This window comes from Dendrobates tinctorius, unplaced genomic scaffold (assembly GCF_039654945.1).
Source record: "Dendrobates tinctorius isolate UK_male_01 unplaced genomic scaffold, ASM3965494v1 ptg000046l, whole genome shotgun sequence".
NCBI lineage: Eukaryota > Metazoa > Chordata > Amphibia > Anura > Dendrobatidae > Dendrobates > Dendrobates tinctorius.
In genome coordinates this window covers 7053272-7072141 of record NW_027361714.1, presented here as the reverse complement: position 1 = coordinate 7072141, position 18870 = coordinate 7053272, and the positions used below count along the sequence as shown (strand labels likewise).

The following is an 18870-nucleotide window of genomic DNA, read 5'->3' as shown; positions in this document are numbered from 1 at the left end:
CAAGTGAAAATGTTGGCGTGGCAAGGTCTGGTACAGGGTTTGTGCGTGACTGGAGGGATGTGGATTTGCCAGAAAGTGCTCCTCCACCCAGCGCTCGCAGTGCATCATTGACACCGGGAACATTGGCCCACATGTCAGATTATGCCTTGCGGATCCTAAAAAGGGACCCCCGCATTGCCAAAATGATGAACGATGACGACTACTGGTTGGCCAGCATCCTGGATCCAGGCAAATTACAAAACATCATGCCACAGGAGAACCTTGACCTAATATTGGCTAATAAACAAGCAACTCTGGTAAATCGGTTGCTTGAGGCATTCCCAGCACACAGCAGCGGTGATGGTTCTCACACGAGCCGTACGGGCCAGGGGCAGCTTGGCAGAGGTGTTCGTGGTGCACACAGCAGAAGTGGCGTTGGAGACAGGGGTTTCATGACAATGTTGTGGACTGATTTTTCAAATACCGCTCACACAACTGGTAATACTGCATCGATGGAAAGTGACAGGAGACAGCAGTTGTCAACTATGGTAACAAACTACTTTTCCTCCCATATCGATGTTCTCCCACACAGGTCATTCCCCTTTGACTATTGGGCCGCTAAACTGGACACCTGGCCTGAATTGGCCCAATATGCCTTACAGGAGCTCGCTTGCCCAGCTGCAAGTGTGCTATCGGAAAGAGTCTTCAGTGCAGCTGGATCAATCCTGACAGAAAAAAGGACCCGTCTGTCAACCCAAAATGTGGATGATCTAACCTTCATTAAAATGAACCACGCATGGGTTTCCAAGGATTTTGTCCCACCTTCCCCTGATGACACATAGGGTGACAGAAAAATGGCTTGCTTTGGTCCACCTCTTCCTGGTACTTCACCTATTTCGCCTTTTGCATCAGCTGAATGTCCAACATCAACATATGCCACTTTCTAAAACTCCCTAACTGTGCTGCCTCCCCCCATGGCCGGGGTCACCACCTACCGCACGACACCGTGCGAGTGCCGTTGCCCTGGACAGGTGGGTAGGCCGACTCTTGGGCGCGGGCACTGGCACAGGGTCCCTCATAGTGCAATCAAGTGTCTCTGACGGTGGTGGTGCACACCCGCCGTCAGACACACCGCTGTACTATGAGGGGCCCAGTGGCAGTACCGACGCCCACGAGTGGTCCCCCCTTGCTTGGGCAGGGCCCCAGCATTTGCAATCTTTACCTCTCCCTGCTCCTCCGCTGTGTAATCTGGGCCGTCAAATCCATACTGTGCCTGACACCGTCTGAGCCTGCCTCCTGAGACATATATTTTGAATGTGTACGCTATCAATACATTTTATCCAGGGATACGGTACCCTTTCTAACCTTTGTGCAATCACGTGCAATCCATACTGGGCCTAACACCTTCTAAGCCTGCCTCATGCTGTATAGACATATATTTTGAATGTGTACGCTATCCATACATGTTATCCAGGGATACGGTACCCTTTCTAACCTTTGTGCAATCACGTGCAATCCATACTGTGCCTGACACCGTCTGAGCCTGCCTCCTGAGACATATATTTTGAATGTGTACGCTATCAATACATGTTATCCAGGGATACGGTACCCTTTCTAACCTTTGTGCAATCACGTGCAATCCATACTGGGCCTAACACCTTCTAAGCCTGCCTCATGCTGTATAGACATATATTTTGAATGTGTACGCTATCCATACATGTTATCCAGGGATACGGTACCCTTTCTAACCTTTGTGCAATCACGTGCAATCCATACTGGGCCTAACACCGTCTGAGCCTGCCTCATGCTGTATAGACATATATTTTGAATGTGTACGCTATCCATACATGTTATCTGGGGATACGGTACCCTTTCTAACCTTTGTGCAATCACGTGCAATCCATACTGGGCCTAACACCGTCTGAGCCTGCCTCCTGAGACATATATTTTGACTGTGTAGGCTATCCATACATGTTATCCAGGGATACGGTACCCTTTCTAACCTTTGTGCAATCATGTGCAATCCATACTGGGCCTAACACCGTCTGAGCCTGCCTCATGCTGTATAGACATATATTTTGAATGTGTACGCTATCCATACATGTTATCCAGGGATACGGTACCCTTTCTAACCTTTGTGCAATCACGTGCAATCCATACTGGGCCTAACACCGTCTGAGCCTGCCTCATGCTGTATAGACATATATTTTGAATGTGTACGCTATCCATACATGTTATCCGGGGATACGGTACCCTTTCTAACCTTTGTGCAATCACGTGCAATCCATACTGGGCCTAACACCATCTGAGCCTGCCTCCTGAGACATATATTTTGAATGTGTACGCTATCCATACATGTTATCCAGGGATACGGTACCCTTTCTAACCTTTGTGCAATCACGTGCAATCCATACTAGGCCTAACACCGTCTGAGCCTGCCTCATGATGTATAGACAAATATTTTGAATGTGTACGCTATCCATACATGTTATCCAGGGATACGGTACCCTTTCTAACCTTTGTGCAATCACGTGCAATCCATACTGAGCCTAACACCGTCTGAGCCTGCCTCATGCTGTATACACATATATTTTGAATGTGTACGCTATCCATACATGTTATCCGGGGATACGGTACCCTTTCTAACCTTTGTGCAATCACATGCAATCCATACTGGGCCTAACACCGTCTGAGCCTGCCTCCTGAGACATATATTTTGAATGTGTACGCTATCCATACATGTTATCCGGGGATATGGTACCCTTTCTAACCTTTGTGCAATCATGTGCAATCCATACTGGGCCTAACACCGTCTGAGCCTGCCTCCTGAGACATATATTTTGAATGTGTACGCTATCCATACATGTTATCCAGGGATATGGTACCCTTTCTAACCTTTGTGCAATCACGTGCAATCCATACTGGGCCTAACACCGGTCTGAGCCTGCCTCATGCTGTATAGACATATATTTTGAATGTGTACGCTATCCATACATGTTATCCGGGGATACGGTACCCTTTCTAACCTTTGTGCAATCACGTGCAATCCATACTGGGCCTAACACCGTCTGAGCCTGCCTCCTGAGACATATATTTTGAATGTGTACGCTATCCATACATGTTATCCAGGGATACGGTACCCTTTCTAACCTTTGTGCAATCACGTGCAATCCATACTGGGCCTAACACCGTCTGAGCCTGCCTCATGCTGTATAGACATATATTTTGAATGTGTACGCTATCCATACATGTTATCCAGGGATACGGTACCCTTTCTAACCTTTGTGCAATCACGTGCAATCCATACTGGGCCTAACACCGTCTGAGCCTGCCTCCTGAGACATATATTTTGAATGTGTACGCTATCCATACATGTTATCCAGGGATACGGTACCCTTTCTAACCTTTGTGCAATCACGTGCAATCCATACTGGGCCTAACACCGTCTGAGCATGCCTCCTGAGACATATATTTTGAATGTGTACGCTATCCATACATGTTATCCGGGGATATGGTACCCTTTCTAACCTTTGTGCAATCACGTGCAATCCATACTGGGCCTAACACCGTCTGAGCCTGCCTCCTGAGACATATATTTTGAATGTGTACGCTATCCATACATGTTATCCAGGGATACGGTACCCTTTCTAACCTTTGTGCAATCACGTGCAATCCATACTGGGCCTAACACCGTCTGAGCCTGCCTCATGCTGTATAGACATATATTTTGAATGTGTACGCTATCCATACATGTTATCCAGGGATACGGTACCCTTTCTAACCTTTGTGCAATCACGTGCAATCCATACTGGGCCTAACACCGTCTGAGCCTGCCTCCTGAGACATATATTTTGAATGTGTACGCTATCCATACATGTTATCCAGGGATACGGTACCCTTTCTAACCTTTGTGCAATCACGTGCAATCCATACTGGGCCTAACACCGTCTGAGCCTGCCTCATGCTGTATAGACATATATTTTGAATGTGTACGCTATCCATACATGTTATCCAGGTATACGGTACCCTTTCTAACCTTTGTGCAATCACGTGCAATCCATACTGAGCCTAACACCGTCTGAGCCTGCCTCATGCTGTATAGACATATATTTTGAATGTGTACGCTATCCGTACATGTTATCCGGGGATACGGTACCCTTTCTAACCTTTGTGCAATCACGTGCAATCCATACTGGGCCTAACACCGTCTGAGCCTGCCTCCTGAGACATATATTTTGAATGTGTACGCTATCCATACATGTTATCCGGGGATATGGTACCCTTTCTAACCTTTGTGCAATCACGTGCAATCCATACTGGGCCTAACACTGTCTGAGCCTGCCTCCTGAGACATATATTTTGAATGTGTACGCTATCCATACATGTTATCCAGGGATACGGTACCCTTTCTAACCTTTGTGCAATCACGTGCAATCCATACTGGGCCTAACACCGTCTGAGCCTGCCTCATGCTGTATAGACATATATTTTGAATGTGTACGCTATCCATACATGTTATCCGGGGATACGGTACCCTTTCTAACCTTTGTGCAATCACGTGCAATCCATACTGGGCCTAACACCGTCTGAGCCTGCCTCCTGAGACATATATTTTGAATGTGTTAGGATATCCATACATGTTATCCAGGGATACGGTACCCTTTCTAACCTTTGTGCAATCACATGCAATCCATACTGGGCCTAACACCGTCTGAGCCTGCCTCATGCTGTATAGACATATATTTTGAATGTGTACGCTATCCATACATGTTATCCAGGGATACGGTACCCTTTCTAACCTTTGTGCAATCACGTGCAATCCATACTGGGCCTAACACCGTCTGAGCCTGCCTCATGCTGTATAGACATATATTTTGAATGTGTACGCTATCCATACATGTTATCCGGGGATACGGTACCCTTTCTAACCTTTGTGCAATCACGTGCAATCCATACTGGGCCTAACACCGTCTGAGCCTGCCTCCTGAGACATATATTTTGAATGTGTACGCTATCCATACATGTTATCCAGGGATACGGTACCCTTTCTAACCTTTGTGCAATCACGTGCAATCCATACTGGGCCTAACACCGTCTGAGCCTGCCTCATGCTGTATAGACATATATTTTGAATGTGTACGCTATCCATACATGTTATCTGGGGATACGGTACCCTTTCTAACCTTTGTGCAATCACGTGCAATCCATACTGGGCCTAACACCGTCTGAGCCTGCCTCCTGAGACATATATTTTGAATGTGTTCGCTATCTATACATGTTATCCAGGGATGCGGTACCCTTTCTAACCTTTGTGCAATCACATGCAATCCATACTGGGCCTAACACCGTCTGAGCCTGCCTCATGCTGTATAGACATATATTTTGAATGTGTACGCTATCCATACATGTTATCCGGGGATACGGTACCCTTTCTAACCTTTGTGCAATCACGTGCAATCCATACTGGGCCTAACACCGTCTGAGCCTGCCTCCTGAGACATATATTTTGAATGTGTACGCTATCCATACATGTTATCCAGGGATACGGTACCCTTTCTAACCTTTGTGCAATCACGTGCAATCCATACTGGGCCTAACACCGTCTGAGCCTGCCTCATGCTGTATAGACATATATTTTGAATGTGTACGCTATCCATACATGTTATCCAGGGATACGGTACCCTTTCTAACCTTTGTGCAATCACGTGCAATCCATACTGGGCCTAACACCATCTGAGCCTGCCTCCTGAGACATATATTTTGAATGTGTACGCTATCCATACATGTTATCCAGGGATACGGTACCCTTTCTAACCTTTGTGCAATCACGTGCAATCCATACTGGGCCTAACACCGTCTGAGCCTGCCTCCTGAGACATATATTTTGAATGTGTACGCTATCCATACATGTTATCCGGGGATATGGTACCCTTTCTAACCTTTGTGCAATCACGTGCAATCCATACTGGGCCTAACACCGTCTGAGCCTGCCTCCTGAGACATATATTTTGAATGTGTACGCTATCCATACATGTTATCCAGGGATACGGTACCCTTTCTAACCTTTGTGCAATCACGTGCAATCCATACTGGGCCTAACACCGTCTGAGCCTGCCTCATGCTGTATAGACATATATTTTGAATGTGTACGCTATCCATACATGTTATCCGGGGATACGGTACCCTTTCTAACCTTTGTGCAATCACGTGCAATCCATACTGGGCCTAACACCGTCTGAGCCTGCCTCCTGAGACATATATTTTGAATGTGTACGCTATCCATACATGTTATCCAGGGATACGGTACCCTTTCTAACCTTTGTGCAATCACGTGCAATCCATACTGGGCCTAACACCGTCTGAGCCTGCCTCATGCTATATAGACATATATTTTGAATGTGTACGCTATCCATACATGTTATCCAGGGATACGGTACCCTTTCTAACCTTTGTGCAATCACGTGCAATCCATACTGAGCCTAACACCGTCTGAGCCTGCCTCATGCTGTATAGACATATATTTTGAATGTGTACGCTATCCATACATGTTATCCGGGGATACGGTACCCTTTCTAACCTTTGTGCAATCACGTGCAATCCATACTGGGCCTAACACCGTCTGAGCCTGCCTCCTGAGACATATATTTTGAATGTGTACGCTATCCATACATGTTATCCGGGGATATGGTACCCTTTCTAACCTTTGTGCAATCACGTGCAATCCATACTGGGCCTAACACCGTCTGAGCCTGACTCCTGAGACATATATTTTGAATGTGTACGCTATCCATACATGTTATCCAGGGATACGGTACCCTTTCTAACCTTTGTGCAATCACGTGCAATCCATACTGAGCCTAACACCGTCTGAGCCTGCCTCATGCTGTATAGACATATATTTTGAATGTGTACGCTATCCATACATGTTATCCGGGGATACGGTACCCTTTCTAACCTTTGTGCAATCACGTGCAATCCATACTGGGCCTAACACCGTCTGAGCCTGCCTCCTGAGACATTTATTTTGAATGTGTACGCTATCCATACATGTTATCCAGGGATACGGTACCCTTTCTAACCTTTGTGCAATCACATGCAATCCATACTGGGCCTAACACCGTCTGAGCCTGCCTCATGCTGTATAGACATATATTTTGAATGTGTACGCTATCCATACATGTTATCCAGGGATACGGTACCCTTTCTAACCTTTGTGCAATCACGTGCAATCCATATTGGGCCTAACACCGTCTGAGCCTGCCTCATGCTGTATAGACATATATTTTGAATGTGTACACTATCCATACATGTTATCCAGGGATACGGTACCCTTTCTAACCTTTGTGCAATCACGTGCAATCCATACTGGGCCTAACACCGTCTGAGCCTGCCTCATGCTGTATAGACATATATTTTGAATGTGTACGCTATCCATACATGTTATCCGGGGATACGGTACCCTTTCTAACCTTTGTGCAATCACGTGCAATCCATACTGGGCCTAACACCGTCTGAGCCTGCCTCCTGAGACATATATTTTGAATGTGTACGCTATCCATACATGTTATCCAGGGATACGGTACCCTTTCTAACCTTTGTGCAATCACGTGCAATCCATACTGGGCCTAACACCGTCTGAGCCTGCCTCATGCTGTATAGACATATATTTTGAATGTGTACGCTATCCATACATGTTATCCAGGGATACGGTACCCTTTCTAACCTTTGTGCAATCACATGCAATCCATACTGGGCCTAACACCGTCTGAGCCTGCCTCATGCTGTATAGACATATATTTTGAATGTGTACGCTATCCATACATGTTATCCGGGGATACGGTACCCTTTCTAACCTTTGTGCAATCACGTGCAATCCATACTGGGCCTAACACCGTCTGAGCCTTCCTCCTGAGACATATATTTTGAATGTGTACGCTATCCATACATGTTATCTGGGGATACGGTACCCTTTCTCACCTTTGTGCAATCACGTGTAATCCATACTGGGCGTGAGAACGGCTGGCGAGCTGTTAAGCAAGCTACAGCACCTGTCCAGACAAGTACAGGGATTCCCTAGCGAGGAGACTTATTTGATTGTTTTCAATGTTGGGACAGCAATTTTTGGGGAGCACTATACTCTGGAGAATGATAGATGGGGCCCACCATACCATGGAACATTCCAAAGGTGGACATCAGACACTGGAGCAGCATTTACAGGGCCCATTATACACTAGAGCATTAGAAATGGGGCCCATTATGTTTGGAGCATTATTTGGGCCCATAAGACAGTGGAGCTTCATCCATGGGGACCAACATATACTGTAGCATTATGTGGAGCTCATCATATACTGTTTCAAACATTATATGGGACCAATGATTCTGTATGGAGAAATAGATGGGCCTCGTCATGAGATGTAAAAAGTGAGGTATTTTTCATTGTACTATACCGCTATTTCTCTGCCGTATCGGAGCATGATGAGTTGTGGTATGTGTTAAAGGGGCGCTCTTTCGCCCAGGGCACATGAAAACCTGGAGCCAGCCCTCCCCCCTCACAGTTTGTAGCCAAATAACCCCCATTTTTCAGTGCGTAACTTGTATTATGAAGTTAATTAAGGTTGACAAGCTTAAGAAAGAAGAATTGATGCTTTTGGCATTCAAATGGGCACTGTAGGTGTGTTTCCTGTCCTCCTCTCACTGCCGACTTTTATTCCCCATTGACTTACATTGGGTTTCGTGTTTCGGGACGACCCTGACTTTTCCCTATAATCGGACGATCTTGCTCGACCCGACTTTTGGAAAAGTCGGGTTTCACGAAACGAAACGCGACCCTAAAAAACCAAAAGTCGCTCAACTCTAGTGCTGACAACATCGCTTTAAAGGGAATCTGTCAGTGGGATCAAACCTTCTAAGGTAGCATGGTCATATGAGCATGTAAGTCATAGGAAACTGGATAAAATGATACCTTAATATCTGCGATACAATGTCTTATTCCAGAGAAATCCATGTTTTTATTATGTGTAAATGAGATGTTCAGGACTATGGGCCGGACACTGATCTACGTGAGAATCTGCCTCCTGAGCTTACCTTAAATAAAAGGGGGAGTTACCAGTGTGAGACATGAGACTAACACAAAACAAGAGAAATGAACTTTTCCTAATAACAAATACGTTAGCAGCTGCAGCTCTTACAGCTCCGCTTTATTGCAACATTGGCTTCAGGAGAATTAAAAGATGAGCACTGAGAGGACACTTAACACTGATGTGTCAGTTATAATTTGTCATAGATGTAATTATAAAATGTATAAGCCATTTCATAATTTCATAGTGAATATTCAAGCAAGGCTAAGACACTCTAGATGACCCCTCCCTGTTGTGAACAGGTAATTAGTAGTGATGAGCGAGTATACTCGTTACTCGAGATTTCCCGAGAATGCTCGGGTGATCTCCGAGTATTTGGATGTGCTCGGAGATTTAATTTCTGTCGCCATAGCTGCATGATTTGCGGCTGCTAGGCAGCCTGAAAACATGTGGGGATTTCCTAACAAACAGGCAATCCCCACATGTATTCAGGCTGTCTAGCAGCCGCAAATAATGCAGCTATGGCAACAGAAACGAAATCTCCAAGCACATCCAAATACTTGGAGATCACCTGAGCATACTCGGGAAATTTCGAGTAACGAGTATACTTGCTCGTCATCACTAGTACTTAGGTAAAAAATTGTGGAAGGCTGAAAATGTATGGCCTATGGAGATAGCTCACTTTTAGTCTCAGCGTGACCAGACAGAGAAGCAGATTACTTTGATCTATTTTGTCCTCCTTTGCAAATTTTGAATATTGGGTTTTTAAGAATGGCATAGATATGACAGATACGAGAGACATGTTTTCAACGTCATGACAAAATTGCAAACGTAAAGCATTGTCTTAAATCACCAGGCGATTGCTGCAGCACCTCTAAATTAATATTGGTCAGAGGGATGCCATGTTTTGTCACGAGTGTGTTAGATGCAACAGGCTGTCGCTCTGCATCTGGCTGAAGAAGGTCTCTGCATTTGGCATTACAGACACCTCCTTAATCATTCTCACTCTTGGACCCAGCAGCAACCTCCCTCCAGCTCTAGTTGACACACCTGTACCTGGCGGTTTATAAATCCCAAGTCTGCTCCAGATTGTTGCCAGTGATATTCACATTTTTTTACTTGTGAAGGCTTGGAGTTATAGCAGTCAGTTAACTTCCTCTCTGGAGCTGTTTGAGAACATTTGGTGTTACCTCTCTGAGTCTGTTCAAGTTCATTCCCTTTGTCTGTCTACCTTTTTGTCTATGGTTTACAGTGGGGATTGACCAGTGCTCATCCCCCCCTATCCAGTGCCCAGCTCTAGGGATCCTGCTCGGTGATTGGTGAGGAACTAATTTAGGGATGGTAGGGCAGGTAGGGTGTCATCAGAGCTGCCTAGGGGTCTCCACTCACCCTTTCCCTAGTGTCTAGGATCTTTCCCCTCATCCCTTTGTGTTGCACTTAGTCTTCCCCACTGTGCATGACATGTTTCCTATCTGTAGAAAGATAAAATCATGATAGGAAATATGGCACTAATATCTCCTTCGATTAGAGGTTTCTTTGCTTGTGTGACGCTTATGCACTACTCACATCAGCACATGGCAAACTTGCTCTGTAATTTCGTGGTCTGCCAGTTTGTGTCTGAGTTGTTGAGGTTCCTAAATGTTTCCACTTTTCAATAATACCTCTCATAATTGATCATGGATTATTCAGGAGATAAGACAGTTCACAAACTAACTTGTTGCAACATAAGGGTCTTATTAGTACAATGCTCAACTTCAGTGAACTTTTTGAAAAGACTCAATCTTTCAGAAATATTTGAAAAGGATTGTATGGGTAGATACTGGTGGCAATGAAGCTGAGTGAAAAGATGAAATTCAGTCATTAAAATATGTATCCCACTTCTTAAGGGGTTGTCTCACAGTAAAATATATTTTTAAAAAATGTGGATTGAATAACAATAATAAATGGAGGCATACTTATCTTTCAGCACTACCGCAGATCGAGCACAGAGGTCTTCACCAGTTGCGGAACTGGCATCAGAGAAACATCCGATGACTCGCTTTTCTATTCAACTAAGGGCCCCGTCACACATAGCGACTCACCAGCGATCCCGACAACGATATCAACGTGTCAGGATCACTGGTGAGTCACTACATGATCGCTGGTGAGCTGTCAAAAAGACAGCTTCACCAGCGATCAGCACAGCGACACCGAGCGCGCGACGTCGCTGTGTACTTTAGTTACCAGTGCGCTGATGCAGGGAGCTGGTAACTAAGGTACACATCGGGTTTCTAAGGGGCGTGCTGACCAGCGGGAGACCAGCGACCCCAAAAATATGCAGGGCTTTCCATTAACGATCACCGATACCGGCAGGGGGGCCGGTCGCTAATCGCTGTCACACATAGCGATCTCGCTGGTGAGATCGCTGTTGCATCACAAAACTAGTGACTCAGCAGCGATCTTGCTAGCGAGATTGCTATGTGTGACGGGGCCCTAACTGTTGCAGCCTGTAATTCGTACTATGACTTCCAAATTGTAGACCTTTTTTTCCTGTAGATCTTATGACTAGTGTTGAGCATACCGATACTGCAAATATCGGGTATCGGCCGATATTCGCTGTATCGGAATTCCGATACCGAGTACCGATATTTTTACAACATCAAATACCGGAATCGGAAGTTCCCATAATGCAATGAGCCAGTGTTGTGGTTGTGATTGGCTGCTGAAATTATGTCATCATGATGCGCGGTCTGTGTGCATCATGATGCGCGGTCTCTGCGGGCCTGCCGGGGGTCTGTGCAGGCCTGCCGGGGATCTGTGCGGGCCTGCCGGGGATCTGTGCGGGCTGCCGGGGGTCTGTGCGGGCCTTCCGGGGGTCTGTGCGGGCTGCCGGGGGTCTGTGCGGGCCTGCCGAGGGTTGTGTGTGTGTGCAGGCATCGTCCGATGGGACTACAAGTCCCATCGGGCTATGCATGCTACAATGACAGTGATTGACACATTAGCCAATGATAGGACAGTAGTAGTCCCATCATCCGGCTAATGTGTTGAATGTTAAAAAAAAAAAAACATACATACTACTTACATACATACTACATACATACTACATATATACTACATTCATACAGCATACATACATACTACATTCATACAACATACATACATACTACATACTACATACATACTACATATTTACTACATTCATACAGAATACATACATACTACATACATACTACATATACTGTATACTACATTCATACAACATACATACTACATACATACTACATATATACTACATTCATACAACATACATACATACTACATACTACATACATACTATATGTATACTACATTCATACAGCATACATACATACATACTACATATATTCTACATTCATACAACATACATACATACTACATACATACTTCATATATACTATATTCATACAACATACATGCTACATATATACTACATTCATACAGCATACATACTACATACATACTACATACAATACATTCATACATTCATACAATACATACATATAGACATACAGTACATATAACATAGAGTACATACTCACCCATCACTTGTCACTTTGATCCCCGAAGCCAGTGTCATCTCACTGTAAAAAAATATTAAAATAACAAACAACCGATGTACTCCCTGATCTGCAGAAATCCACGAGTGTCCCACGACGATCTCCTGCAGTGCATCACTGAGAGGTTACTATAGTTCACTGGTCTCACTTTATGGCAAAAGCTGCGTTGGAACTTTCTCACACAGCAATGCCAAAAGTGAGACTAGGGACTATTTTTTTTACAGTGGCGGAGGAATACAGTGCGGAAGGATACCTACTTCCCGTCATTGTATTCCTGGGGCCCCTAGAGAGTGGTCGCATCAGCTGTTGCTGCTGTTCTCCACGGGGGATCGTCGTGGGACACTCGTGGATTTCTACAGATCAGGGAGTATATTGCTTGTTTGTTATTTTAATACTTTTTACAGATGACACTGGCTTCGGGGATCAAAGTGACAAGTGATGGTGAGTATGTACTCTATGTTGTATGTACTGTATGTCTATATGTATGTATTGTATGAATGTATGAATGTATTGTATGTAGTATGTTTGATGTATGTATGTTGTATGAATGCAGTATATATGTAGTATGTATGTAGTATGTATGTTGTATGAATGTAGTATATATGTAGTATGTATGTAGCATGTATGTATGTAGTATATATGTAGTATGTATGTAGTATGTATGTATGTTGTATGAATGTAGTATGTATATATGTTGTATGAATGTAGTATATATGTAGTATGTAGTATGTATGTATGTTGTATGAATGTAGTATGTAGTATGTATGTACGTTGTATGAATGTAGTAGTATGTATGTAGTATGTATGTTTCTTTTTTTTTTTACATTCAACACATTAGCCGCATGATGGGACTACTACTGTCCCATCATTGGCTAATGTGTCAATCACTGTCATTGTAGCAGGCATAGCCCGATGGGACTTGTAGTCCCATCGGACGATGCCTGCACACACATACACACAACCCCCGGCAGGCCCGCACAGACCCCTGGCAGCCCGTACAGACCCCCAGCAGGCCTGCACAGACCCCCGGCAGGCCCGCACAGAACCCCAAGAGGCCCGTACAGACCCTGCCCGCACACACAGACACGCACAGTGTCCGCCCACGCACCGACCACACTCTTCCCCCCTCCCGAACTGGATGTGCAAGTAAAGAAAGGGTTTTTTTTAATTCCGATATTTGTGCCCCATTGACTTGCATGGGTTTCCGGTATCGGAATAGGCGATACCTGATACTTTTTGGGTATCGGTCCGAACCAATCCGATCCAATACTTCACGATATCGGATGGTATGCTCAACACTACTTATGACTTCCTAATTGTATAGACCTCCAGAGCAGCCTGCGCTTGATTCGCAAGGAAGCTGGAAGGTGTGTATATCCCCGTTTCTTATGTTTAATGAATTCATGCCTAATAAAAATAATTTATAATCAGACAAGACCCTTTAAATGAAGATTTTGCAAAGATGTTGAACAAATATTTTGCTACGAAAATAGTAAGAGAAACATCAGCTACAACTGGTACAGATTTATATCAGCAACAGATTTAGTAAAACAATTATGATAGTTATGGAAAAAAAATATTCCAGTTATGCAGAAAATTAATATTTTTCTGTACTCTGTATGACGTTTCCCCATCAGGAGATACAATGTTATATGTACAGGGTGGTGTGCTTCCCTTGTGCATAGACAACAGTTGAACAAAGAATTTTGCTTTGCTTTTATATATATATATACTAGCTGAAGAGTCCGGCACTGCCCAGGCATAGTAACTAACTACGGTTAGTTATAACAAATTATAATGATTATATATATATATATATATATATATATATATATATATATATATATAAAGGAGGAAGAGAAAACATATATCTTGCTGGGGAAGAAGAGGGAGCAGTGGAGATAGCAGCGCAATATGTGAGCAAATGTCATAGACTGCGAGAAAGAGAACTATGATATGCCATGGACTTCTATGGCCCCCACCCTGGATCTGCCCCATCCACCTTCCCTATGCCATGGACTTCTATAGCCCCACCCTGGATCTGCCCCCATCCCCCTTATGCCATGGACTTCTATAGCCCCATCCTGGATCTGCCCCCATCCCCCCATCCACCTTCCCTATGCCATGGACTTCTATAGCCCCATCCTGGATCTGCCCCATCCACCTTTCCTACAACCCCTACCCAACATCCCTAAAGTCCCTATCCCCATTCTCTTTCGTACACTTGCTTTGGCAAAACTAATGTGTATTTAGTCCTGCCAATAAAGCTTCTTTGAATTTGAATTTAACGCTGAGTGTAGAGCCCCACCCATTCCGCATAGCCACATTCACTATAATATCCCACGTCATCTTGTCAGCCAGAGCTACCGGACTACTACCCCTAATATCCCACATCATCCCGTCAATGCCACCGGACTACTACCCCTAATATCCCACATCATCCTGTCAGCCAGAGCCACCGGACAACTGCCACTAATATCCCACATCATCCCGTCACAGCCGCTGGACTACTACCCCTAATAACCCGCATCATCCCATCAGCCAGAGCCACCGGACAACTGCCACTAATATCCCACATCATCCCGTCAGCCATAGCCACCAGACTACTCCCCCTAATATCCCACATCATCCCGTCAGCCAGAGCCACCAGACTATTCCCCCTAATATCCCACATCATCCCATCAGCCATAGCCACCGGACTACTACCCCTAATATCCCACATCATCCCGTCAGCCAGAGCCACCAGACTACTCCCTGTAATATCCCACATCATCCCATCTGCCATAGCCACCGGACTACTACCCCTAATATCCCACATCATCCCGTCATTCTGGGGTCAGAACCAGAGCACTGAGTGGAACGGTCCTAACTTCCATACCGGGGATCCCTTTAAGAGAGGCCTGGGGTCAGTACCAAAGCGCAGAGTGGATTTGCCCTTACTTGCATACCGGGGATTCCTTTAAGAGGGGACTGGGATCAGAACCAGAGCGCTGAGTGGATTTGCCATTACTTGCATACCAATGATCCCTTTAATAGAACTCTGGGGTCAGAATCAGAGCGTTGAGGGATTTGCCCTATCTTCCATACAGGAGATCCCTTTAAGAGATCCTGGGGTCAGTACCAGAGCATTTGAAGGCAATTGCCCTGACTTCCATACCAGGGATCCCTTTAAGAGAGGCCTGGGGTCAGTACCAAAGCGCAGTGTGGATTTGCCCTAACTTCCATACCATTGATCCCTTTAAGAGACACTGGGGTCTCTCTCTCTCCCCTTTTCCAGAGTTCTGTTCCTTTAAATTTCATACACTGGCTGCTGCGACGGATCCGTCCAATTAGTTTTTTGCAAATCTGGAACGGATCCATTTTTTCACACTTTGATGGTTTGGTATGGAGGATGTGTGATGGGTATATAGGCACGGGAGGGTGGATTCATTTCTGTCATGTGCTCGCTACTCTTTTCTGGGAGGCAGACAATGGCTGGGAGCTTATGTTCCCAGGGATGCTATATTTCTTCCACCATGTCAGTGTCTGCTGAGGTGTTGTCTAGTGGGAAAACTTGCTCATAGCAACCAATCACAGCTCAGCTTCTTTTCACCAGTTCTGGTGAAATGAGAGATGCTTAGTGATTGTGTGCAAGGAAAACTGTTGCTCATAGCAACCAATCACAGCTCAGCTTCTTTTGAACAGCTCTGGTGAAATGAAAGATGCTTCATGATTCGTTGGTGATACACACATACATACATTCAGTTTTATATATATATAGATATCCATATATATATCTATAAATATATATATTGTGGTAACCACTATGTTCGCTAGGGGGCGCTGTGTGGAGGTTCCAAGGGAGAGGATGAGTGGCAGAATCCTGAAGGATGGTTGTGTATCTCAAAGGGGGTGGCTTTGAGATGGAGACTTAGTTATGCGTATTGATCAGCAATGGTATTGTTGAGGTGTTATTTCAAGGTATAAGGGAGAAGTCTCTAGGTAACTTGGGAGTTGGGCGGGCCATTTACCTACAAACCCACCCAGGGGTGTGTCTGAAAACGCCTGTAGTAAAAGACTGTGAGGGTGTGAAGGACCTGTGATGAGGTCATAGTCACGTGACACGGTGGGTGGGCCTATAGACCATATAATGTGGCCAGGGTAGGTCACATGTGGTGAATGCTGGGACCTGGTTGGTCCAGTGTGGAAGGTCCTGCAGAGATGGAACTTCCTGCCAGACAGCACGTGTGAAGTGGATGGGAGCAATGGCGATGTGTGCCTGAGAGTTCCCTGGAGGGAACGAACGTGTGCGGAATGCTGCAGCCGCATGAGGAGCCCTGACGTGGGTGAGATAATTGTGAGGCTAAGTGAGCCTGTGTACTGGACATTGATAATAAGAGTGAAGCATTATAATGGACGCTATGCTGGTAATGCTATTAAGTGAACTTTCTGTTGCTGCTGTGGTTTATGAGGCGTGAATAAACCACAAGGACTGTATGATTTGATGGAAAATCCGTGCCGGAACTGGTTTTTGTTCGCTGCAAGCGAGAATCCCCTAAGTAAATGACAGCGCTACCTTACAATATATATGTATATATATATATGTGTGTGTGTGTACTAGCTATGAACCCGTTCTACGCCCGTTTTCTTGGCATATGGTCTCCCATTCTGGCATGTGCTGCCTGCCTCCTATCCTGGTATGCATAGTACACCTTCAACCCTATCCTGCTATGCATGGCCCTCTCATCCATATCCTGGTATGCATGGTACCCCTTCATCCCTATTCTGCTATGCATGGCCCCCTCATTCCTATTCTGGTATGTATGGTCCCCTCACCCCCCCAATCCTGGTATGCATGGCACCCCATTCCTCATCTTGATATGCATGGTCCCCTCACCCCCCAATCCTGGTATTCATGGCACCCCACTCCTCATCCTGGTATGCATGGTACCTCCTCATCCCTATCCTGAAATGCATGGTCCCCTCACCCCACAATCCTGGTATGCATGGTCCCTTCACCCCCCAATCCTGGTATTCTTGATCCTCTCACCCCCCAATCCTGGTAGGCATGGTCCCCCCTCATCCCTATCATAGGATGAATGGTACCCCCTCAACCCCCAATCCTGGTATACATGGCACCACTTACCTCCCAATTCTGATATGCATGGTCCCCTCATCCCCCATCCTGATATGCATGTTCCCCTCACCCCCTATCCTGGTATGCATGGTCCCCTCACCCCCAATCCTGATATGCATGGTCCTCTCACCCCCCCTATCCTGGTATGTATGGCCCTCTCAACCCCCTATCCTGGTACGCATGATCCTCTCACCCCCTATCCTGGTATGCAAGTTGCCCCTCACCCCCAATCCTGGTATGCATGGTCCCCTCACCCCCCAATCCTGGTATGCATGGTCCCCTCACCCCCCAATCGTGGTATGCATGGTCCCCCCTCATCCCTATCGTAGGATGTACAGTACCCCCTCACCCCCCTATCCTGGTATGCATGGTCCCCTCACTCCCCAATCTTGGCATGCATGGTCCCCTCACCCCCCAATCCTGGTATACATGGTCCCCTCACCCCCCAATCCTGGTATACATGGTCCCCTCACCCCCCAATCCTGGTATGCATGTTCCCCTCACCCACCTATCCTACTATGCATGGTCCTTTCACCTCCAGTCCTGATATGCATGGTCCCCTCACCCCCCCATCCTGATATGCATGGTCCCCTCACCCCCCCAATCCTGATATGCATGGTCCTCTCACCCCCCTTTCCTGGTATGCATGGTCTCCTCACCCCCTGTCACGTCCGCCATGTCTGCCATGTCTGTTTGTCTCAAGAACTCCTGGAGCGATGTGCATGCGCATGTTTTGTCTGCTGTCCTGCATGTTCGCTAGAGCTGTGTGCAGACTCACCTCATGTCTGAGCTGCAGGATCCCTGCGTTTCTGCTCTGCCTTCTGTGATCTTCTCGTCATGTCTGGAGTCCTTGATCATGTGATGTTTCTTAAGATCCTGCACTGTCTGGTTCTGCAATCATCTCGTCATGTCTAGAATCCCGGATCATGTGTTCTTCCTAGGATCCTGCACTGGTTGGTTCGGTGATCATCTCGTCATGTCTGAAACCCTGATCGTGTGACGTTTCCTGGGATCCTGCACTGTCTGGTTCTGCTATCATCTCGTCATGTCTAGAATCCCGGAAGTTCTCCCCTGGTCCTGACCTGGAGGAGGAGGTGCTATGCCCTATATCAGGCCGCCTCTT

At 45.8% G+C, this 18870-nt stretch overlaps 1 protein-coding gene across 1 annotated transcript in view; it reads right to left on the bottom strand.

Moving 5' to 3' along the window:
- Positions 1-18611, bottom strand: part of TAGAP (T cell activation RhoGTPase activating protein) — a 217662-nt gene extending 199051 nt beyond the window's left edge. The window contains exon 1 of the mRNA XM_073575686.1: positions 18526-18611. Coding sequence (XP_073431787.1) covers positions 18526-18605 — 80 coding nt within the window. The 5' untranslated portion in view covers positions 18606-18611. The remainder of the gene's footprint in view (positions 1-18525) is intronic.
- Between the last annotated feature and the right edge of the window lie 259 nt (positions 18612-18870).